General features: G+C 37.2%; 1 protein-coding gene across 1 annotated transcript; it reads left to right on the top strand.

The window, feature by feature from the left end:
* Positions 1-6,979: 6,979 nt before the first annotated feature.
* Positions 6,980-9,320, top strand: LOC106653379 (alpha-amylase-like). The gene is made up of 6 exons (XM_014372782.1): positions 6,980-7,192; positions 7,272-7,705; positions 8,191-8,557; positions 8,635-8,920; positions 9,005-9,234; positions 9,306-9,320. The coding sequence occupies exons 1-6, from the start codon at positions 6,980-6,982 to the stop codon at positions 9,318-9,320; spliced, it is 1,545 nt and encodes a 514-aa protein (XP_014228268.1).
* The last annotated feature ends 16,857 nt before the right edge of the window (positions 9,321-26,177 follow it).

Here is a 26,177-nt window from a genome sequence, read left to right as displayed (position 1 = left end):
AATCAAAAAGCTTATATTTCTGATATCGTTTTGTGTTGTTAAAAGTTTAATCGTAATCAAAGGTTTAGCATATTGGATTATAAGCTTTTTGATTCCATCAACAGATGGGGTGTTGTAAATTTGCAAGTGGCAAACAATTTCGATTAGAATATATGATGATGATTCTTACATTTCTTACAAGAAGCTGTTAGAAGTGGAATTTCATCAAAACCTGCATATACTTTTTTCAACAATTTATCTATACAAAATACACTTTAAATACAAGTTAATCAGGTGATTAATGGGCTCGTTATTCACAAACTATATACTCCCTCCTACCTAACTTCCCACAAAAAAATTAATCATTTACAAACTTTAAACGCGCAATAATGTATAAATATTGATAAAAAAATAATTTCATCGGTTTTAAATGTACCTTTTGGTGTTAGCGATTTTTTGTAGCGTAAAAATAGGAAAAAGCCAAACGCACGTCGTCAAATCTAGGGCAGCTCGGACCAGAAAACGAGCAGCATTACGACGACAGGCGGAACAATAGAGCCTAACGTTTTCGACCGTATTATAATCATGTCTCGCACCGGGGGCGTTATATTCCTCGCACGTGAGGATGCGTATACGTGTATATATCGGCGACAATCTAGAGGTACCCCGCATCGTCCCCGTAGTATTCCAAAAGATCAGCGCACAGATAAATAGCATAGACGACAAAACATTGCGCCTTTTTTGGGTTTATTTCTGATTCTTTTTCTCTCTCTCTCTTTCGTTTTTTTCTCTCTTTCTCGAAGGACTGCACGAGCGCGCGAAAAACTGGACAAGAAGTTATTCAAAGAAATCTTCACTGTGAGAGATCATCCAAGATTACTGTGAACAAGGGTGTTTTGATATATGTGTGTGTGAATACATGTGCCCAAATGTACATGTATGCGTGTGCGCACGCGAGCGAGCGAGGCCGTATGTGTTAAGTACACAAAAGGACATCGTGTGTCACAAGGCACAAACTGGGCTAGATTACGTAAGGCCAACTCTGCGCGAGTAATATACTTTGAAGCTTTTATCGTTCTCATCTGTAGATTTAATACTCCATTAGGGACTGGGCATTATACGAGTTTATTAAGATGACTGAAATACATTTGTAAACTTAATTGCTACTTCTTTGTCAAATGATTCGGGTGATTTTTGAAATCTCTAATGCAGTGAAAATCGAGAGTCTTTATCGTATTATCAAGATCGTAACATTAAAAAAATCTTGTTTATCTGTTTTTACGAAGGAATGACATACGTTTGCGCGCGAGCCACGTTTTTCTTCTCCTTTCATCGTGTTTACGTCGAAAAAAGGAGCTGCTAGCAATTTTTTGCCTCGATCAACTCGAAATAATCATACAGAGAGCTTTCGTCTCGTTGTCTTAGACGAAAAGACGGCAAACACATTCGGCCGCGCTCACGGTCCATTTAAAGAGGCGCCAAACAGCTCGGATTTTAACACTTTACTCTAAATATATGACATTATGGTAGCTTAAGAAGATTACAGTCGTGTTAAAAAAGTGTGAGTGTAGACTTTTTCAGGCTCTCTAGCTATTATTCATACTTACCAGAAAAAAATCATGAGTTTTGGAGCAGGTGGTAGACACCCGATCCATTAGTAAAAAATCTGAGTTAGTGCCATAGCGTTTTTACGAATCTCCGAGAAAGAGATGTAAAATTTACAAATCTTAAAATACTAGTTTGCGTGGTCATTAGATAATATTTCCTTTTTAATTTGAGCAATTGAAAAGCGTTTGAGTCTAGCATACTCCATTCTGCAAATAATAAGCAAACTTTGTGTGTTAGATTAGAAAAAATTAGTCAGATTTCGTCGGATGACTAATAGAAATGAACGTTTAATATTGAAATGACGTTTCATCGTTGCCTGGTGCACGATCGCATTTGCATATAGAAGCTCTAATTATTGCGGCTTGATTTACTTGTAAAATATATCGAAATTTTTAGCCTCGCTCAAACGACTTTGCGGTAGCTCGTAGGGGAGCTCTTTTTTTCAAAACCTTTCGGAATTTTTCTTTTCTCCAAGAGAGACTTTGCCTCAAATTGCCCCGTGCAGCCTTCTAAATAGCGCTCGGAAGTCAAGAGCTATTAAGGACGAATTCCGAATTACGCTTGGGTAACATTTTGAAATGCAAATCGTAGCGCATATAGCCCGGAGTGCAGATGTCTCGTTGTGCATCAAAGTTTTAATAACGTTAAATCGGTCCAGCAAGCGGGCGAAAGTGCTACCTTATATACCTGCAGCAGCACACGCGCAGCCGAACAATATATAAATTGTAGATTTAATTGAGCCAAATGATTGTTATTCATCGCTTATTTATGCGACACAAATTGCGTTTGCACTGTAATCAGGTAGTATTTAAGTTGAAGCATAAGCGGCTGTGCGCGCTTATTTTCTATGCTAAAATCAAAAGTCACTTTGTGAGTTATGTTTTATGCAGTACATGGTCCACTGCACTTTTTGGAGCAGGTGGACTTGGCTAAAAACCTAATTTTGCTCTTGTCGTATTAGTTTTATGCACAAAAAATTCTTTGATCACTGTATTTTACAGTATCAGTAATAGCACTCATCGGTTCAACATTTGCAGTATTGTTGAAAAAAATTTAACTACGAAAATTTTTGCTAAAATTATTTATACTCGCTAATAAACTTTTAAACGGTCATTAGACCTCGAAGTTTGGCTATACTTTTGCCAATTTAATATTAAAATACCTTCGTTGCCATTTGTAAGTAGTTTCTGATTTTGCATGACGTTGCTATAATCGAACGGTATTGAAGAAAAAAAATGATATTATGCATGGTAGGGCTAGATATCATTAACACAATAACTGTCAAGCGTTCTTCCTCTCATCGTATTCTCGGTTTTAATCCTTTACATATTTTGGTGAGTCATATGCAATAGTAAAATAAGTATAAGCGTAGCATTAACGGTTTCTCTTTTATTCGGCAAGATAGAAAAGGGGTTTCAGTGTATTCTGAGCATAAGCATAAAAGCTTTCAATGATATGCAAATTTTATTGAAATTATGTTTATCGGGTGGGTACGTTCACGATATATTTACTTCATAGTAAAATAAAATTTTGTAATAATTTTACGGCGTAGGGCTATTGATATGTGCGTATGAACGACTTTCTTCATTCGTATGATTAATGCATTTAATAAAATAAAATTCTCAAATTCAAAATAAAAATAGTTGGCATGGGGGAAAATTTTATAGAAGAATGAAAATGCAAATCATTCTCAAAGTTTCATTAATAATCGAATAAAACTAATTGTACAGATGCATCTGTCTGACGGTTGGATTTTACTCTACACAAAATCATTGTAAAATTGTATGAATAAAAAGTTATCTGCGAGCATCGCTCGATTTAGCATATTCAATGAGTCTCATTCAAATTCTGGAACTGACGTGCAACAACCCAAAATTTGAATTAAATCTTCAACTGAATAATAATTTTTATTATTCAAGTTTTCTAATCTAACTGTATAAAAGACACGAACTAATGAACTTCCAACACTCTCGAACATAAACCACGGTAGAAAAAAGCCAAGCCCGATAAATTTAGCCTGAAAATATCACTCGCGCTCCCCCTTTCACTAGTAACAGGCATCAAAAAGTTTTAAGTGCCTAGCTCATTTATCCTCTTTCAGTCATTCCGGGTGGTGAAATTCTAATGATCCACAGACTGCGTCGGCCTCATAGAGTTCCAAACGATCCACGAAGTTCCACCTATTTTGTCATAAAAACAGCGTCACCGAAAATAACCGTAAAATCCTGCGTGCGGAGCTGCTTGCCTGCCTTCGCGCGAGTTCAAAGAAAAAATGCAGCCCGCGCGCTCGCGCTTAAGACACAAGCACACACGACGAGAGCGCCAAAAACTCCAGAAGCACTTGCGAACGAGCTATCCAAATCCGCATATAATAAGTCGTCTTTTCATGGCGTGCCTCGTAAATCCGGTGGCGCACTTTTTCATGTGCCTCTCTCTCTCTCTCTCTCTCAGGTATCTATTTACAACTCGATTCATAGTCTCTGCCGGAGACGCTTAGGCTCATCATCATAACGTTTTGACGCGAGGGCCGGAAGAAGGGTGCGATTCTTCTTTTTTTCTCCCTCCGCCATGCATTAGAGAGCTGTACCTGCACACATGCGAGGCTTTCATTTTTTGTCAACTAGAATACATATTGGTTTTTTTCTCTTTGGGTAAAAGGCTTAAACCAGATATAGGTTTAATTAGATGTCTAATGCTGGCTGTGGGGTGACGTTCTTTATCCTGCAATATGTCATAAAGAACGCCTACTGTGTGTGTGCGGATTGTTAATGGACTCGGCGCATGTGTTAAACCATTTGACTTGGTGATAATAACTTGTATGCGGAACGAGAGACAGATGACTTGAACGTTTGCTCAAGTCAACAAAAAAAACTAATGTAATAAAAAATTACTCGACCGTAGTGTGCATTTGGTTGCCTATTTATTGAAACTTGAACAAAATGAATCTATGAAGAGGTGCACTTGCCGACTCAATTTTTGGGCATAATTTGAAAAATAAAATTCCACGATACTCGGAATAAAATTGTGTAATGATTTCCCCCTTTTTCTCACTAAAAAGAGGGCTCTCGCTATTTAATTTGACATTGAACACCCATAATTATGATAATTTAACCGGCTTAAGTAAATTACGAAAAGATTGTCCTTTTAATAGTCACTCTCCAAGAAAACCTACTCAAAAATCGGTGCTCGTCTGTGTTACAAAAACTACGGGTAACGGTACCAATTGAAGGTTTCGCGAGCCACCATCATCTAGGGGATCAATATTTTTATTCCATCGCTTATGTATCTGCTTAGATCACTCTTTATAAAGGGATACTTAAGAAAATTAGCCACGGTGTGCCAGTACTTTTATGTGAAATAGTTCCTTTTTGCTTGAATTCCGAGTTTTTTTCTCTTCGAAGCACGTGTCATGTTGTAGCGCCACGATAATTTTATATGATCGGCAAATACTTGTATTGTTGTTATAATGTGATCTTTCAAGGGTCACACTAATTAGATACTTCGCACTATGTATAATAATCAGAAATATAAGGCAAAATCTGTTGATTCAAAATTGTATGGTTTCCCTGCGATTTTTCGAATAAATATGAAGTTTTCTGAAAAAAAAATTGTATTTTGATATTCTTCAAATACTTTCGACACAAAAGGTTAGTAAATAATAACAACAAATTTTACCTTCACTGAATAAAGAATCATCAAATCGTTCTCGTATATTTTTTCAACAATGGAAATCTTTTGCTAAAAATTATGAAAACAAAAAATCAAAAGTGTATGTTGAACAAGAATAATTCGTATGTCATACCTTTTTCGAAGTGGTAGATAATACTCGCATCGGAAGTCATCACCACACAAAGTAAACGTAATATAGTGGATGAATAGTCAAACCACAGAATAATAAAGTTTACCCTAAATTATGGATATAGCTGAATTAGACAAACAGAAAAACCACACGAAAGGAGAAATAAGAAAAAGATTACTAAAAATTGTCACCCCTCCCCTCCATCAGCGGTCGGAGAAGGAAGTAGATAATTGAGCCAGCAGAGAGAGATCCACCTATTTCCTCTTCTAGAAATCAGTCGAAATTCAAAAACAATCTATTAGCATTGTCCCTGAAGGGATTCTCTTCTTCATTCAAGCGCGCAGCACACGTACAACGCACACAACGCTCGCGATCAATGCGCGTGCCACAGAGCACAGCAACGCAGGCAATAGTGCCTATTCACGCTTAAGCGTGTGCAACAATACCTCTATCTCTCTGACGTCTTTTTTCCCGCGAGTCTCGAGCGAGCGAATATGTGTGTGCGTTCAAAACAATAGAGGACCTCTTCGAGAGCCATTGAAACCGAGAGTTGTGTGTTGCTGCACGCAAAGTCAACCCATTCACCCAATGGAGCCAGCTGCACAATGAAATTCTCGCTCGCTCGCGACGCTTTATAGCTTCTCTTCTCTCTCTCTGTGTACACGGATATAAGAAATTATTGCAAAATATCAGCACCTGTTATTCGCTGTTATTCTTTTCTTTTGCCCGAAAAAGTTTGAACTAAAACAAATATTAAAAAAATATATTTTTTGACCACTTACTCGTGTTCAGGGCCATCTGAATGGGTAAAATAAACATCCTGCCCATGGATATGCATCGAGGTATCGGATTAATAAAATAAAGACGTTAGAGTATGAATAGGAATTTTTGAGACATTTTATAATTTTAGTAACTTTTCACTGAAATTCTACAGAAAAAAATTAATTTCTTTAAAAAAAATTCACTTGCGTCATGAAACTTTTTGAAATTCCGTAAAATATATACTTTCATCGAGCTTATCTGTATTAACTTTTCATATTTCCCTATCAAATGCTTCAAGAACATACTTTAAATGTATTACGATGAAAACAATTTAATCATATGTAATCCTTTACTAATCGTCTTACCATAATAGTCATTCTTACTGTATCTCTTTATCGCTTATCTTCGACCTATTAATTGGCTCGTTTATCTTTCATGATGTATCTGATGAATACTAAATAATTTTTGAAGTCTTGGCCTGAAAATTCAAAATTCTTCATGCTTTTTGGGTTTCCTTCAGTTATTTGTGTGCATTTACAGAGTCATGATCGTTCGGGTCTTCATAACCTATACGAAGCACACGCACGAGAGTATTTTGATTTTATAAAATATAAAAATCAAGTACATTATCAAAATTGATCGTAATTAGGTTCCGTAAGTATAATTACCATAAAAAACTATGTATCAATCTATATCTTATCTTTTTCTTCGTATTCAAGTAGATTCGCGGCAATCATTTGTTTCGCGATAAATTCAGAAGTTTCTTTACGCGTGCAAGCATCAGTTTTTAGTGAGAATACAATAGGCAAGGGCACTTAATGTTTCAGTGAAATGTGCAAAATCCAAAGTATTATAGGCGTGCAAATCGCCGTTTTAGTGCTACTGCAACTGAATTCCGTGCAATGTTACGACTCACAAGCATACAAAAATCCTCATTTCGAGGGTAACAGAACGACGATCGTGCATCTATTCGAATGGAAGTGGAAAGATATCGCTACAGAATGCGAACGATTTTTGGGACCAATGGGATTCGGTGGTGTACAGGTAAGTAATTTTTCATTAATTTTTTTTCTTCTTTCATGTTGAATAAACTTATCTAACATTGAGGACGAATATCGCACAGGTTTCCCCAATCACCGAAAATATTATAATTGCTGGCCGGCCGTGGTATGAACGTTATCAACCGATATCGTACCGATTTGTAACCCGATCCGGTAACGAAGACGATTTGAGAGATATGGTTGCGAGATGCAACAGAGTCGGTGTGCGGATTTACGTCGACGCCGTGATCAACCACATGACGGCTGACGCTCCGGGTAAGTGCATTGGTACGGATGGATCGACTGCGCAGCCCGAAAAGCGCGAGTTTCCCGCCGTGCCCTACACGGCCGACGATTATAATTGGCCGGTCTGCGACAGCGACGACTCGACTCTGCACAAAGCTCGCGACTGCGAACTCGTCGGCTTGCACGATCTCAATCAACGTAAAGAGAACGTTAGAAACAAAATCGTCGAGTTCTTGAATCATGCCATTGACACTGGAGTTGCTGGTTTTAGGTAAAGGCCCTAGTAGAAATGCTCAACATTTAATGGCAAACTTATGGCCAGCGAAAACTTTTCTTGAAAAAACCCGAAACCGATTGAAAATAAATCAAATCGTGTTGGATTTATATAATCATTTTTACTTTGCCACTTTCAGATTGGCAGATAAAGGTACTCGCCATCTAGTGGTAAAGGTCTAGAGTGGTATTATCGTACTCCATTTTTAAAGTAATTGAAAAGTTATCTAAAGTTTTTGAATGATTAAATTATTATAATCGGGTTATTTTAAATTCGCTCAATACTATTAGCATGATTGTAACAGAAAAATCGCCAAGAACAAGCCAACAATGGCAATATACTATTGAGCATTTTAAATGAAAATTTTTTATGATGAGGGCGTTATTAATGTTGAGTATTTCTGCCAGAGAAATTTCACTGTTTCATTTGCATTGTTAATATACAATCATGATATCTTTAACGATTCATTACGAATGATTCAGAGTCGATGCAGCCAAGCACATGTGGCCCGAAGATCTTGAAGTAATTTACGAACGAATGAACGATTTGGAACCAAGTGTTTTTGGTTACGGCAAACGACCTTTTATTTATCAAGAGGTTGCCAGCGGGCCTTCGTCAGCTTCGAACAAATGGCAGTACGCTTATTTAGGCAAAGTATACGAGTACACCAACAAATATCACCTCGAGGAATTTTTCCGAGGCAGCAAGCCATTGAGCGGCCTTCGATTTTGGGGATTGCCTACTTTTGGTTTGATGCATTCTAATGATGCATTTGTATTCACGGAAAGTCATGACAGTCAACGTGATGCGAATGCTCAAACAACCCACAAGAATCCAAGACTTCATAAGGTATGTATCAAGTATTTTTGCTTTTTTTAAATTATATTTCAACACTAGACATTTAATTTTTATAACATTAATTATAGATGGCCGTTGCCTTTTTATTGGCTCATCCATATGGTCAAACTCGCGTAATGAGTTCTTTTGAATTTAACAATTTCAATCAAGGTCCACCATGCAACTCCAAAGGTGAAATTATATCTCCAAAACCGATCGTCAATAATGTAACAGACGGAAAGGATGTAAATATGTGTGAAAATGGATGGGTTTGTGAACATCGTTGGCGACAAATTTATCAAATGATAGGTTTTCGCAATGTTGTTGGCGATGCCCCATTCTTGAACTGGTGGACAAATAATCATAACCAAATTGGTAGAATAATTTTTAGATTCTTTTGAAAAAAATACTTCTCGCGTAACAAGTGCAATAATTTATTAATTTCATCACTTCTTTCAGCTTTTTCAAGGGGTGAATTAGGTTTCGTAGCATTTAACGGAGAATTCGGTGTAGATTTAAACGTATACATTTATACTGGAATGCCAACTGGTCGGTATTGTGATGTAATAAGTGGAAGAAAATCAGGATACAGATGCACTGGAAAGACGATTTACGTTGATCATAACCGAATGGCTAATATCAAGATATTTAAAGACGAGCAAGATGGTATTCTTGCTATTCACAAAGAGGTACTGCATTATTTATTAAGATATTGCTTAACACAGAATTTGAAATTTTAATAATTATATTAATTTTTCAGTCCAAGCTACCCTAAGCAGCATGAGAAAGCCATTTCTTTAATTTTAACGTCTCTGTAATAAATAAAATTGTTACTTAAAAACAGAATACATACAAATCTTATAAGAATTTCTTTAAAATGTCTACACATACTTCGACTTCGGCATATTAAGCTGGCGTCACCAAACAACAATTTATATCGATAGCGCACGAGAGACATTGTGCATCGACGTGGTCAGGGCCTATCGTATACGAGCTATACAATTGCAGCCTGTAATTTCCGCCTTCGCATGGTAGTTGGCATTTTTGGAAATTGCAGATTTTCGAGTGGCCTCCAGGGGACTTTTTGGGCTCGCAGCTTACTTTTTCTTTTTTTTATTTTGCGCAGTAAGACCGTGAAATTGAGGCACGCGCACACGGTAAAGACGATTATTTAACCCTCCGGGGGGATTCGAGAGTATGCACTCGTCTTTCTTCGCCACACTTGCTCTTCTTCAAGATTGCACTCGCCGAAAATCACTATACTCTCGTGCAAGACTGTTCGAAGAACAAAGGAAATGACTCTCTGCTAATTATACACTTACTTATGTATCTATAGTTAGTCATTCGTGTAATATTGTCAATGAAAAGTCGGTTTTACAAAATTTATCTATTTATGCTGATATATAGAGACATGTAAAAAGAATTCGACCGTGCAATCAAGCCACGCGCATATCTGTAAATACTTACCGCACACCTGCGTGAGGTAAAACATGATGATATACTGTTGTACCTGCCTGACATTCGGACAAATACGCGTCTCCCTCGTGGTCGCAGCTTTAAGGTCCGAAGAGAAATTCAAACCCTGTGTTTTAAACTAAAAAAGCGAGACAGCCTCCTTCTCGTCCTCCTGTCACGCACATTTAAATTTCGCGAGTCTCATCTTTAAGTTTGATTTTAAAAAATCAGATGGACCTGAAGCTCACTTTAAATTATTTAAATTTGAAAAGTTTTTTAAATTACATTCTTTTAGGTGGAAAGATGCAGAAGTTATAAACATTGATAAATACCAGCAATGAATGAAACTTGAAAAACTTGAAAAAAATCTCGAAGCCATTAGCAATAATTTTAGAATGCAGGTATTTCAAGTTTTGATTTGAAAATTTCTATATACGTTTAATTTCAGCAGTTGTAAATTTTACATTGATTTTTACGTACCTCTTTAAATGAACAAAAAGATTCACGAAGCAAAAGAAAACAAATAAAACAACCAATAGGAATAGAAAAACAAAAATTAAACATGGTGTAAGTAGCAAATATTTCAAACTCATGTCTAATGACGGCTTATAAATTTTCATCGATGCACCTTAAATCTTCCTACACGTCATCTGCATGCGAGTTTTTAAGCGCAGCAATAAATTCAAATGGAAGGGCAAAAGCTCAGAAGCAAATCCTCAAAGTATAAGAGATGAAAAAAAATGATCACAAATCATATCTTTTTGGAGCCTGAGGGTTAGTATGTCATTGTATTTTCAAGCGTCAAAATGCACCACTTGAACCGTCTCAAATATCCCGTGCCAAATTCAGTTCAAAATCTAATGAAGCGCATATAAGTCTAACCAATCTTTTCATTAAGTGCATGTTATAGGAAAAAATGAATTGAAAATATTTGAATATAGATAAACATTTTTTAAAATTATTTCAGCCAAATCAATCGAAAAATGAAGAAAAAAATTTCTTAAAAACGAAGCATGCTGTGGAACGATAAAACGACCGTACATAAATCTACTCATTGACGAGAACCTATTTTACACTTTAGCACTTCTTACATTTAGTTTGAGGCACGAAATTAAATAAATTGAATCATGCCCACCAGGCTGATTTTTTGAAATTCTACCTACCTTCCTCAATTTCAAATTTTTAAAGCGGCAAGTGAGGTGCGTCAGTGGCAACTTCGTGAGATTTTGAGCCCTTGTGACAAGCGATAATAAATCAACATCATTAAATTTGTCCACATTTTAAAAATTTTATATTCTTTTGACCCATCGTGCAGAAATGCCAATTTATCTCGTATTCAATTTAATTTTGTTTTCAATTTATATTTTTAATAAATGTCAGTAATAGAAGAATATGTTTTAATATTCTGAATAATAATGAAGTAGGACAGATTTGAAATACTTTGAAAATATCTAAACCAAAAAATGTATTCTCAATTCACAGAATAACGTCAAATACAATTTTTATCAAAAAAATGTATTTCTATTTATTATAATAATGTTATATTTGAATAAATATTAAATGAACTCGAACTGTGTTTACATAGTATGACGTAGAGCAAATGCCCAAAAGATAATAATCTAGTGCTTTCATTTTTAATCCAGATCAATATTCATAAAGTGCTTATCGCTAAGTAACAAAGACCATTCATTACTACTTTGACATCGTCTATTGATACTTATATCTCACTTTGTTCTTGTCTTTTTTATGTGTGTATGCGTGTGCTTATTGAATCAAAATTAAAGATGGGTTTCATTGTAATATGAATCGCATCTATTATTTCCTTACAATTTATCCTCTATTGGAAACGATCACTACGATTTGACGGTAACGATCTGTTCAAACGATTTTTACTTCTAATGCAAACTTACCCCTAACATCAAGAATAAGCTTATAAACGCGTGTGATTAATCATCTTGAAAAACTGGTTCAATCCATATAATTATCTTTTTTTCTGCGAGTGAAAATCTGCATAAAAAGAATAGAGCGTCGAGAGTATAATATAAACACGTCCGTTGCAACAGTTGTAACACTACCGAGTAGACAATCAATCATACCTCGCGCGCGATTCTCAAATGGTGCATATACAAATTATATCGAGCTTCCATTAATCATCACGTTTATATGTACACCAGACGACTCGAGCCAGTCAAATTTATATTATACACTTCGAGCCGACATTATTACTCCTTATGCACAAAACTGCAAAGGAAAACGTCGATGTACTCCCGCACAAGCCCCATACATCCATCATAAAACGAGGCCATCATCGACTTGTCGTTTCTTACCTTGCCTCGCGCAAAGGTATATACCATAATTGACCCGCAGCAGACTATATAACGCACCTGCGTTAAAAGTACACGCTGACAATTACCTGGACCCGACGATCTATCGACGACCTATGGATCCACGCCGTTGGCTACACAGCTATTACAAGGCACGAGCAAAATATTTCGGCATACAGGAGGGAGACGTAAGCTGCGACGCCGCTGGTGGTACATAATATGGAGAAAGGTAAAAGGCATAAAGTTAAACTAAAAGCCATTATAGGTATTCTTTCGGCAAAAATCCTATCTATCTTCACTTTTGCTTTTACTTTTTAGCCAAATCAAAAACCATGGCTTTTGATCTTCGTTTTATTTGCTACAATTTTTATTTTTGAACTTCATGAGGAAATCTGTAAGAACATCCTCTCTTTTTTTCGCTGGACATTTTCACCTTCGAGCTAAATGTCATCGGGGCTGTTGTTACACGCCAAATTACATTTATTACGATTTTTTCGTAAAATTCGCATATTTATATAATGTTATCGGGTAAAACGCAAGAATATTCTTTCTGGGATATAATAACATTGGTCGCGAGGCTTTCATTTATCGCCATTATTTTGATTATCCTTCTTACGTGGTACTGAGCACATACATTAAAATAACTCGGGGCATTTTATTCTCGACTGATCCGCAGAAGGAGATAATCCCCGTAAGAGTTGGGCCCAAAAAATAAGTACGCAATTTTCCTTTCGCGAAATTTAGTGAACAACAACAAAGGCCCACCACCACCTTTGCCGAGTGATGCCTCTTTCTTATTTTTTTCATTTGCTCGAGTTGCGCACGCGATCGAAGCTCTATATACTTAAGTGCAATAAAACGAGAAAAAAGGATCACGCTGCAGCAGCAGCAGCGATCGCGTATAGGTACCAGATCTGACAACGTAATCGGATGCCATAAATACACGATTGTCGTTGTCGTCGTCGTCGTCGTCGTCGTCTTCGTCGTCGTCGTCGTCGTCTTCGCATCAGGCCTTATTTGCGAGCGGCTTTACGATGATCCTGGCCCCGCGTGTAAACAATATTTTACTTGGCAACGAGCTTTCGATCTTTATATTTATGTGCATTGCGTACTGCGCGCGTGGATATCTTTGTGCACGCGCGCGTTTACTTTTATCGCTGGTTGTAAAATTAATTCAAATGATACGTTTGCGACAAAAAGCGCAGCGATACGCGGAGCTCGCGAGTGCAGCCGCGTGTGCGCCTTTCTTTTTCGCAACATTATAATACACGCGAGCGAGCAAGCTGCGTAAGTATCGCGCGTTGAAAAAATACCCGCAGCAGCCTCCGTACGAGCGCATTTGTGTACATGTATACATGGATTTTTTTCTAGAAGACAAGGTGCATCGTGGAGCGCGCACGACGTAACCAAAAAAATCCATCAACGTCTTTGGGAAAAAGCCGCGGACGAAAATATACTTACGTGTCCCACGCATCCATAAAGCGTATGTATGCTGCTGCTGCCGTTCCCGAGGTAGAACACAAAAAATTTCCTGATGGCACAAGAGCTTGATGCTCGGCACGTGTGTAAAGTACAAAAAGACGATGACGGCGACGTAGACTCGGTCGACGCGAGCACAGCAGAGTCTCAAGGGTCTCATGTATTGGTCTTACGCGCGCAGAGGCTGCTCGTTCTCGCCCGCGTGGTGGTAAAACGTATATAAAAAGTAGCAAAAGCAGCAGCATCAGCAGCGAGAATATAAACTCCAGCTGATAGCGCGCATACTTTTAACGCGTCGATCCCTTAAGGATCGGCGGTGGCAGAGAAAACCGTATGCTTCTGCGGAAAGGTAATATGTATCTCGAACGCGAGATAAGACCTTTTGCTCTTTTTGTTTCCGTCTGGCATGCAGTGCAACTTGCCGTAGGTTCATTGGTTGCTAGTGAAATGATTTATTTATGTGAAACTCAGCTTCTGCTCTGAAATTTAACCATTCGACAATGCATTCCACACACAAAGATCAATGTAGAGTATCTGTGCGAGTGGAAAAGTATATTTAGATTTAGTGCAGCACGCGTGCTGTGTCCCGTACAAGTTGTTCCTTTATATAATTTGCCTTTTCCAAACGCAGGTATAAATCGGGCTCAATCCAAAGAGCAGGAAGGAGCTGACTCTTCTCGATCAATAATGTACCTATTTAAAATACCGAGATCACAAATGAAAGCACTTCCCGCCAAGTGCGCGAACCCCTCGACGAACAACGAAACGCTATACGTTTCATAGAAGTCAGCTCTCTATTGCTGCGAGTGCTGGTCAAGCTCTGTGTAAGGGCCACGTACTGTGCGACATTTTCCTCGCAATTTATATTGCTTTTTTCGCGATCTTGAGGAAACCAGAAAATAATAATGAATCAAACGAGCCACCCGCGCACACACATACGCACAGATGTCGAGGCGTAAAAAGCTTATGTATACATCGGCCCTCGGGATGAGCTCAGAAGCCAATTCTCCAAGTTCAACGACAAATTGTTGGGAAATGACTAGGGAGGATACGCGTTCTTTCTTCGTTTCTTTTTTTTTGGATCCTGACCATGCAGCAATGCCCCATACATGGTTCTGCTAAACAGATGTGTGGGAAAGAGATATTTTTCGATACACTCTGCACATCGGTCCATACTATATCGATTTAGCTTGAATACGCGCGATCCAAAGGTAAAAAGTCATGCTACGATGGCCGCATTTTTGTGAGCCCATTGTTAGATCTGTACTTCGATGTAAGAGGGGAGTATTGGAGGCTCCGATTTAACAGCTATAATCTCATTTTCAAAATCAAATAATTGCTATAGAAATATTTACTCCCTCTAAATCGTTCATCGATTGGTATATAAGCGGAAAGACAAATAAGTAAGAATAGAGGGCTGTTATTTCGAGCGCAGCACTTAAAACTATCAAATTTCCTCTAATTTCTTTTTGCAAAAGTTAGCGCAATGATATAATATTAAGTACTTCGACATTTGATGTAATATTCCCAAAACAAAAATAGTTTAATTTATCCCAAAATAAGAGAATATTAGATTATAATTGTTACTGTTAAAAACTAAAAAAAATTGTGTGTTACGTATGCGTCGTCAGGGAGATAATTTGAAAAAACTGAAAAAATGTATTCTAAGCAAATGACATACTTTAAATCGATGAAAATCGGACCTTCATGCATTAACGTTTAAGTGAAACGATCGAGTGAAAAACATTAATCAAAGCATTCGGTCATCAATTGATGCCTCATTCGTCATAAAAAAGGCCCTAAAAAAAATCATCTTCACGAATGAATAGCGCAGAGATACTTCGAGCGGAGCAGTGTAAATTCATCACACGCGACACGTACTATATTTTGTCAATTTTTCACTAACGCGCGCGCGCGCGCGTTCACTTCGTTTATACGTATTTTAAGAGACTTACATTGAATGAACACGAAGTATCGAAAAATCTTATGGAGAGGAAGAAGGGACAATTGCGGTGCAAAAAGCATGCAGATCGAGCCAATAAAAACAGTAATTTAGGATGGTTCAAAAAAAATTTTTTTTGGAATATCGACACTCTGCTTCTTGGACAATTACTTAGGTTCGGACACATTTATATAATAAATACCCGATATAGCGAGTCAGTCAGCCGATTCATATAGTAGGCTTAAGTGAGGAGTTATTGTATAGCGCGTGCCACTGGTCTGTGCGAGACTTATAAGCAACAAAGTGCTTTTTTGCCCTTTTATTATGTAAAAAGTCTATAGGATGTTTATAAGTATAGCGAAGAGGCAGATGTACCATCAGTCAAAAATCTTATACTGCGCCCAAGCCGCGGCTTGCATCAATGAGTGCTCCCTCCGTGCACGCGGGAATCGACACGAAACTTTTGTGTGGAGGTGTATAAAATATAACGCTACGTATGTACGCCTGGAAAAAAATAGTGTGACCAATGGGTCTCTCTCTCTCTCTCGCTTAGCCACGAGGAGCGTCTCAAAAATGAAGTATTTGTTCAATATATTTTTGTGAGCTCAAATGTATGCTTAGAAAACCTTAAGACGCATTTTGTATAAGCTCGGAATTACAACTGTTAAACACATTTTTTCACTCTTGAAGTAATTGCTCAAAAACTGCAGTGAATTATTCAATCCTTCCAATTGAATTGAAAAGAGTTGCCAATTTATTTGGATAAGGATTTTTATTGCATTGATTCTCTGATAAAAATACTCAACATTAATAATGTACTGATACCAAAAAATGACCATATAAAATATTTTAAAATATATTAACGTTTAATGGCTTGTTTTTGCAATTATGTTAATAATATAAAGCGCATTTTAAATGAACCAAAAATAACAATTTTATTGTTTCAAAAAGCCACTTGGAATACGATAATAACCTTAAGCTTTCACCACTAGATAGCGAGTGATTTTATCGTAAATCTGCTAGTGGTAAAGTAAAATAATTATATAAGAATGCATCTATTATGTCAAGAATTCTTATCATATAATTCTTCTATCATCAACGTCATTCTATTCAAGCAACGTCTTTAAACTGAATTTCATTGGCGTTTTTCGTTAAAACTGTAGAAAATTAAAAATAACAACTGAAAATGTGTTTAAATGGCAATTTGTGTGAATAGAAAAAAAGCGGAATACTCAATGGATATAACCAATAAATGTTGAACATTTTTACTAGGGTGGTAACCATTTTGAATATCATAATCGATGAAAAATCAGATTTGTTAAATCAAAACAGAATTATTAACCAATTTAGACAAACAAAAATTTATGGAAAAATGTCATTTCATACGTTATAGAATTAGGTGGAGTTAAAAGTTGCGAATCGTTCAGAAGTAATCCTGTGACCGATCAAAAGACGCGTGAAAAATTTTAAATGCCATTCTAAAAGTCACATAATAAGGCTTCAAGAAGCAATACGAGAGGGAGAAGTAAGCTATAATACAGGCAACTAAACGATGCTGAAAAGAGCACATAAAACAGGGGAAACGCCTCGAGTCGACATTTGAGTGCACTCAAGTCTGAATTTTAGCCGGACAATGGAAAACCAATATGTCCCTGGTGAAATTGTCATTTATTAAGTACGATGAGCCCGCTGCTGCACTTTCGAGGCTCTCTTTGTCTACCTACACAACGCGAGTCTCTGTGTAGGAGAGCTCAGCCGCCCCAAGACATAATACTCTGTTGTTGGCGCAGCTTGCGCGCCCGTACGTATACGCACCGTACATACATGGCCGCAGGTCGAAATTGGTCACTGCTTTTGAAATTTTCTTACTCTCGCAGGCCTCTCGTCTGGTTCTTTTCATTCTTTGATTTTTTTCAATGCATTATTAGGTTGCACTTAATTCTCATTTGTGTCATGTATACCTCCCTCACCGAACATCATATAGAGCTATTTGTTTTCGTCTCGAAATATTTCTGCACTCAATAAATTCAGGTATTTGATAAAGATCATCAATACCCTCTTATTTACCAATCTCAGTGTCGTCATTTAGTCCATCCAGATTGATTTTTCGATATTGTCGTGCAATTAATTGACAACATTTTACCTTTATGCATCATAACGGACTCTAATGGATTAATTCAGATGAATAAAAACTCGAACTTTCAATTGCATCAGATCAATCAATCAGTAACTCTCATCACGTTCCGTACTTAAAATGTGTCTGGAAGTTCATGAATATTTATTGGCGAAATGGAAGGTGTGGTTTTTGCTTGAGTATATTTTTATTATTTTTCATTCGGTACTCAAATGTAATAAAATAATTTATTAAAAAGGAATAAAATATCTGATACAAAATTTTGACTATTCATAATTATAAATGAATTTCATTATAAAGATATTAAGAATCAAAGATGAAAATCGTTAAAATAAGAATCCCTATATCGCTTCAGTTTTTTTCTTCGAACTTTTTTTTTCCGAACGTTTCTCAAGCAATTAACTGGTGCTGCTACGTCACAAATCACTTAAGACTGACACTTGTCAACATAATTAAGTATGTCAACTCCAATAAAATTTTCTGCAGTTGTATAGCGCGCTATACATAAGTCATTCAGTTTAAACTGTCGGCGCAGCATCTTCGTGCGAAAAAATCAAACGCTACTCTACGATCGCGACGCGCACGAAACGTTTTAGATTGATTTACACCAGTTTCGAGTTACGCGCAATTGTATGTCTCGCTCGGCCTCATAAGGTTACACTCAATTAGTCTGGAGTCTCTTTGTGAAAGATACCTGTTCGAGTGCATTGGTAATTGTATATTCTACGGTATTAGCGATTTGTATCAAAATGCCATATACTGATCCTTATTTGTATCCTGAATGGTGAAGGATAAGACAGTATTAAAAACATATTTTCATGCTAATTGTTTGTCGAGAATAACGTCATGCACATTTATTTTATGAGTGTTCATCCAATAAATAGTCTTGATTTCTTAATAAAAATGCCCATTAGACTCGTATCGAAATTTTGAATTTAAGCACAACTAATTTATACACTCATCCCTCAAAATGAATAGAATCAGCTCTTTTCCATTAGCCGAGTTTCTAAACTAAAGCAATTAATTATACATTATACGCTTCCCATGATCTATGCAAAAAGTAAAATTCAAGTCTATCCGAAAATTTCGAATAGATGTGTGCAATTCTATTCACGGATTCAATCAGGATAGCGAAAAAATACTAGTCATCCAAATTGAATTTCAAAAAGGCAATTTAAAGTTTGGAATGAAACCGAAAAGTGAGGTGTGATGCATTATACATCGTTAGTTGTTAGCCCCGTGTATAACGTGACATCAGTTCAATTTTCATTATTAATAAAACCAACACCTGCACGCTTCGCACACTTTAATAAACGACAAACGAGCAAAAAATTCTGTCTTTAGAAACCCCTGAGAAACTTTGCACTGGATCCATCAGCGAACTGCGTTCGCGTGTAGTTTGAAAAAACGGGCCTTTTATTCGAATAGATTGAAAAGTGTATAATCCTCCACGGGTCTTAAAAATCTCATGAAAATAAAAATAAACCAAAAGCTCGTTATATTTGCAAAAGTAGTTCATTTTAGGGGATACGCCAATATATTATAGCGTGAAATAATGGGACGATGAAATTCCAGATCTTGTTATTGCTTGCAACATGTATTGGGGTATGATACGTGAATTCTTGCAGCTTCCTTGCAAGTGTTACTCTTTCTCTCTTTTATTAATAAAATTGTAAACATTTGTAACTAGAAAGATATTTTTTTACTTCTTAAAAATAAAAATAAACAAACAAAAAAAATGTTTCTAGTTTTTATTAAACGAGTTGGAAAATGATTGATCATAAAGTATGTGTACCTGTTTTTGATTCGGTTAAAAGTAGTAAATTATATCACTTTATCGTACCACTAACCAGAAAGAATCCACCGTTGTGGTCCACGATGAACCCCTGTGAGAACGCTTCTAGGGGGGGACAACTGACCTTCTCGATTTGCTCAAGAAAAAAATAACTTGAAGTCGAATACTACATTGTCAGAAAGTTTGTAACCAAGAATGATTTATGAAAAAATCTTCCTAGATCTAGATAGTAAGAGTAACTTTTGCGACAGTAGTATTTTTCTGCGCCACTGAACACTTATTAAAATTTTTTGATCAAGTTTTGCTTTTTAATACATTAAGCGTTAACTGCAATGTGCATCGTGAAAACATTTTGCATATGTATAAGCTACAAACGCTGTATGAATTATTAAAGATTGGATTAAAAATGATTCAAATTCAATAAAACTGCTTATAATAGAACTGTCCAAAATTAAAACAACTGAGCTTTAAGAGAAATTTAATATTTCATAAATAAAAACGGACTCATCTGTGTATTTTACTTGCAAGGAAAATAAAACCGAAACGTAGAGTATGAAGATTTTTTATGTAATTTATCTTAGAAATTTGTTTTTCTTTCAATGAACATATTTTTAACTTATAGCTTCAAGAAATGTTGCAGAAGAGACGAAACAAGATCCCTCCTTCATGATTTTTTGCTCGTCTGCGTCACGAGCAAAGATGAATTATAAATCAAACACGTTCCGCGTGTGTGTATTATACCTCTGCATTTGCATCTCACCCTGCGTGCGGTGTTATACTTTATTACGCGCGCGACACCCCGTGGGCAACGACGTGATCGACTGCGAGCGCAAACGAGTTGGCGAATTTTTAGTATGAAGTATACATATGAGAGATAGGACCCCGCGCGCGCGCTGACGTGAACGTTTTGGCACCCGAGTACTTTCATTTTTCCACGAGAGTCGCATCATCGCTCTTGTATTGTGCGGTCGACGCTTCAACGCGCGGCACAATCTTCAAACATCTAAGCTGCTAACCTTCAAACATCTAATGTAGTTTTAAAAATTCAAGCGAGACGAGTCAACTTGTACGAAAATAAAAAAGTACCGCGCATTTGCACTTGTAAAAATTGATGATATTTTACACACTTTGTATGAAGCAGCTGTTTCATAAAACCTTCGTAATACAGACCGTATATGAAGACGCTGTTGTGACAGTATACTGCATGTATATGCGTAACGAGATTTGATGAATAATGATCGTTCGGCCTGCGGGTCATCATTAAAGTTCATCTGCAGTCCAGGTCCTAGGCTAACGAACAAAAAATACGATTTCTCATAAGTTTAATTTTATATGAGCATAAAACTTAGGTGTGAGCTTGCGGTGAACGCAAGCTGTATAGTATTTTCATTTGACGCGGACCAACGCGGACCAAAATGGAGTTTAAGCATGATCGTTCCACATTAGTTTCTGTAGACCTCTCGTTGCACGTGATTCTGATCTTACCGATCCCCTCAGCTGTTCAGTCTTATGATACTTGGACCAGTGATAGACCGCTTTTGACCAGTAAATTACCACGTTTAGATGTGCAATAATTATTCTTTTTTCTTGTTATATGATAATTGGACATAGAAATCAAGATACTTCGTTCGTTGAAGAATTGAATAACGACCATACAAATATATTTTTAAATGTTTTTCTTATCATATTTTCCAAAATGTTCATTCTCTGGTACCCGGGCATTGATTGGTCCGACTACCCTTTATTGGATTTGCGTTATTTGATGGTGATGTTTGAAAAATATTTTACTATAATTTTTAATAGTTTTTGTGAAAAAGCATTGGTCATTTTTGTAATGTAAACAAAAAAAGTTTTTTTCGAAAACTATATTGAGTGTAGCGTAAAATTTTGTGAGAAATTTCTTAGCCAATTTGAATTCTCAAGAGTCGAAACATAAGAGAGAAATCATCCAAAATTGTAAAGATTAAATAAAACATCTATTTATATTATAATATATATACCCTTCAAAAGTTTGGTTGGTACTTGCGAATTTACAATGCTCCATCTTTTGATGGAATTAAAAAGCTCATAATGAAATATGACATCTTTGATTACGATAAATATTGTTGAAATACCAAACGAGTTGAAAAAATCTATTGGGATAAAGAAGAATATAAACTATTGAAAAAAATTTTATGAAAAAATTCTGAAAAAATGTCATTCAATATCTGCCGCCCTATCAAACTCTAAGTAGATACTTCGTAGTTGACTTAAATGTAATAGAATGATAGATTTGTAAAGTAGCTGCTTAAAATGTACACCATTAAAATCTATACTGTAAAGTGTCTAATAATCTCACTTGACACTCGAGTATTCGTGTTGAGCGTGAGGGGTATTTATGAACGGAACGTTTTCATTCACTGCAAGAATATAATTATGATTATATTTTTTGTGATTGAAAAATTACATATACAACAGCGCACATCTAATTGCTCTTTCATTCAATAACCGTTGCGCCTATGATCACACGATACGATCGTATCATATTATCTCACTCTTAAAAATTGCTCCACTTACATTTATTGATACAAATGCGTTGCAATTGTAATGGCAAAATCGCGTCGCGCGCTCTTGAAAAATGTCCGGTGCGATCGTCGCACAGAGCCGCCCAGAGCGTCGAACGACGGACGGTGCTAATGCCCCTCATGGACAGAGTAGCCAATTGTCTTAGACCCTTTTCTCGCACGCTCTTATGCAGTCTCGCCCAAAGTCGCACCATGATTATGAATCTTTTAGCAAACAGATCGAGAGAACATATTTTCATGCGCTCGTGCACGCACAACTGTAACCCGAATCATTAGATTTAATAGATCCTCGAATGTAGGGCTTGGAATTGGCTTATTGTTATAAGTAGCGGAAACGTATCTTTTCGTAGGCATTTGCGCCCATGATTTCCGTCTCGTTCATTTTTCACATTGCACAGAAAAATATTATCATTCACGATAACGTCGTCACCTTTAAGATTTTCAAATATTTCTTTTGAAAGAAAAGACTTTCAAGCAATAAATGTAATTTATTACAGAAGAATAACTAATCAGAAGCACTTAAAAATGTAAAAGAAGAGGCCAAAGAAACGGAGACTCCTATATTTGAAAAAAATGTATGTGTCGTGCGTTGTGTGTTGTGTATAAAAAGTGCACGTGCGCAAAAACGAAAGCAAAGAATTCTCACCAGTCCGAAACCGAGTAAAAGAAACCGCGGCAGAAAAGGCGTTGTGTTGCAACTTCAATGATAATTCGAAACTAATTTTATTGTCAAGATTCAGTAATTTATTTGGTAAAAAAGTTCACAAAAAACGTCCTGCACGCGCGGACACTGCTGAATAAGAAACCTCAGAAAAAAGGTAAGAATATAATACAATTGAAATCGGTTGAATTTCCGATAAGGCTCCATCAAAACAATTCTCGACTGAGAGGCAGCAATTCCGAAGCGATGTCCCTGAATCGAGGTAAAACACACAAACACGTGAAAATCTCGAGTCTACATAAGTAATTTTACCTCTGGATAAATTGAAACAAACGACTCGGCAACAAAGTCCTGCGCACATCGGCATGCCTATATCGAAAATAGCATAAAGCAATGCAGCGTGTATATATAAAGCGGTGAATCAGACTAGGCACCTTTTCAAAGGATGAGCGAATCGGGATGAAAAAAGCCAAAAAAAAAAGGAGAGAAACGCTCATGCGGCTGAAAAAAGGAGAAGAAAGAAACGAGGCCTCGCAGGCATCGCGAAGCGAATACGCGTATATATACGAACGAACGAACGAGCGAACGCGCGCGCGCCACGAGCAACGAGTCGCGCGCCGAGATTCCCATACAGCATGCAGCACACGCGGCGGAGCCCACCTGCCGCACACGCACGTATATCCTTCATCATTCGCCAAGGAGTAGGGATCCGGTTAAAGCAGCAGTAAGCATATACGCGCGCGCGCCCGCGCATCATCTCTCTCTCTGGCTCTCTCGACTATTGCAGCCTTTTTACGAGCGAAAGTGCACAGCCGCGTGCGCGCGATATGCCGCCGCCACCGCCGCATCCCAATGATGCACGAGAGATGATATACCCGTAATATATACCACCGAACAGATTTATAAATGTATGCATTTACTTCGCGATCTTGTGCTTTTTTTCTCTCTTTTCCTCGCGCATATCAGTCTTACGCGTGTGCTCGCGCTCGCGCGCGTTTAAAATTGCACATATACACGGCAAGGATTATTTATGTGCAAGAATAAGAATTTTCACTCTTTTTATGCTGTGTGTCTTATATAGATATTTTGATATTTCTATACTTGCAGATTTACGTATAATGACACTCGCCATCTAGCGGTGAAGGTGTAGAGAAATATTAGCGCCTATAGAAGTAGTTAAAAGCTATTCTGAATTTTTTGAAACACCTGAATTGTCATTTTCACGTCGTTTATAACACACTCAATATTTATATTATAATTTTATTAGAAAAATCGCCAAAAACAAACTATTTACTGGGCATGTCTTAAGAAAAATTAAAAATTTTTATTATTTTGGCATAAGATCAATATTAATGTTTAGCATTTCTACCTTGGTGCAGTATGGGCCTTATCAAACAAATTTTCACAACTCCAAAGCAATCGAATATTCGAGTCAAAAACTCGAGAGCAAACTTACCCTGATCGAGTCGAGTTTTTTCGGATCCTCGCATGTACCTCTTCGACATGCATTATGCCGACGTCCGGTCATTGGAAACTGCATGCGTGCACAGTGCGGTAGATTTCTCGTGCAGTATACGCTAACGCACAATCCTTTAAAGTTGCCAAAAGTTGCTGCGCGCACGGCATCACCGCTCATGCGCGCGCCGCGGCTTCGCATTAATCATTTTGTTGAAAATACTTATGGAAATTTGAAACCAGTAAATTAAACACATATATAGCTGGGAAGTTGCGTGCGCGCGGGAACACGCGGCCATGCTTTCGCATAACGATAATTGCACGTCGTACGACACTCGAAGCTTGTAATAATGCACATATGGGTGCTCGCACGCACGCATGTCGGCGAACGCGAACTTGAGCTTGACGCGCGAATATCGATCATTCAGATTTCGAAAATCATCAAAGTAAACTCTGAACTCGTGCTCGAGAGTCTTTTTTAACCATATTATTATAAATATGCGTCGACCAAGCGGTGCATTGGTCCATTTTTTTAAGCAGCTGTCGTACCGATATAGCTGCAACGACTTGTGTGCAAATATTGACGATACATTTACCTTCGGCTCGTACAAAGATCGAGTTTCACGTATTTATCCTTATTTTTTGTCGGGTCTTTGCGGCAATCTACGACTGAATATAGTGTTATTTTTGGGCCGTTCGTTGCACGCGATTCTGATTTTTCCGATCCCCTAGGCTGTCTCATATTGAATCTGTGTGATTTGGTGGTGATATTTGGAAAATTCTTGCGATTTGCTCCCGTAATGATCTCTGCACCCTGTTCTGTAGCTTATGGCAATGTTTTTCCCAAAACAATCGTAACATTTTCTGAGGCTACTTTAGGGTATCCTGCAGTGGTGAGCTAGCACTTTTAAATTCCATTAAATACCTATCGAATTTCATTTCAACCGAACGACTAATATTAATATGTCTGATGAATCGTCCATGGATCGATTATAAAAGATATATCCAAAACTTTCATTTTTACGTTTGGAATTAAACACGACGTCTAGCGGTCGATTCTAAAACTCGTCGCCCGATGAGCGTATCAACATTCAGAGGACGCGAATATGATATGTAATTTTGGGTCTTTAAATGTCTTGATTAACTATTTACCATTCAAAATTTATCAAAAAAATGCGCTTTGACGGTCAAAAATGTTCATCCGATTTTCGTATAAACTTATGTGCAAATATTTACGATACACGTATCTTCTTTTCGTACCGATCGAATTTTACGTATTTATTCTTTTTTTTTGTCGGTCCTTTGCAGTAATTTACGCCTGAATTATTGTGTTATTTTTGTTGTTTAATTCGAGCGCTTTAAAATACCTTATATGATGTATCATTCAGCATTCACGTAACCTTACAGTAGTAAAGTAGCGCAATCGACATCTCAATTATCGAGTCATAAAAGACTGCAATCAAATTTGCTCGCGCAGTTGCAGAGTTTTTTCTCTTGACTGTTTCTCTCTCTACCGAGCAAAGAGTACATCGTTTTTATATGAGCTCTCAATTTCAAGACTTTCAATAGATTGTATTGGTTCGACGAATCCTAAAGATACTCTGGTGGTCCTTTTTCGTAGTCAGGAACGAGCTCGTTTTTACTCGATGAAAAAGAAAAAAAAACAGAAGCACGTCTTGACTTTCTGCTCATCCAACTTCGACATGCGTAAACTCTTCATTGATCGACCAAATACGGATGTGACGCACGCGTTTTATTTCAACTCTCTTGATCACTTTCTACCTCCCTCGCCCGCAAATCGACTCGCGATCGACGATTGTGAG

This window comes from Trichogramma pretiosum, unplaced genomic scaffold, assembly GCF_000599845.2.
Source record: "Trichogramma pretiosum strain Unisexual culture from Peru unplaced genomic scaffold, Tpre_2.0 scaffold1, whole genome shotgun sequence".
Taxonomy (NCBI): Eukaryota; Metazoa; Arthropoda; class Insecta; order Hymenoptera; family Trichogrammatidae; genus Trichogramma; species Trichogramma pretiosum.
This window is presented reverse-complemented; position numbering and strand designations above follow the sequence as displayed.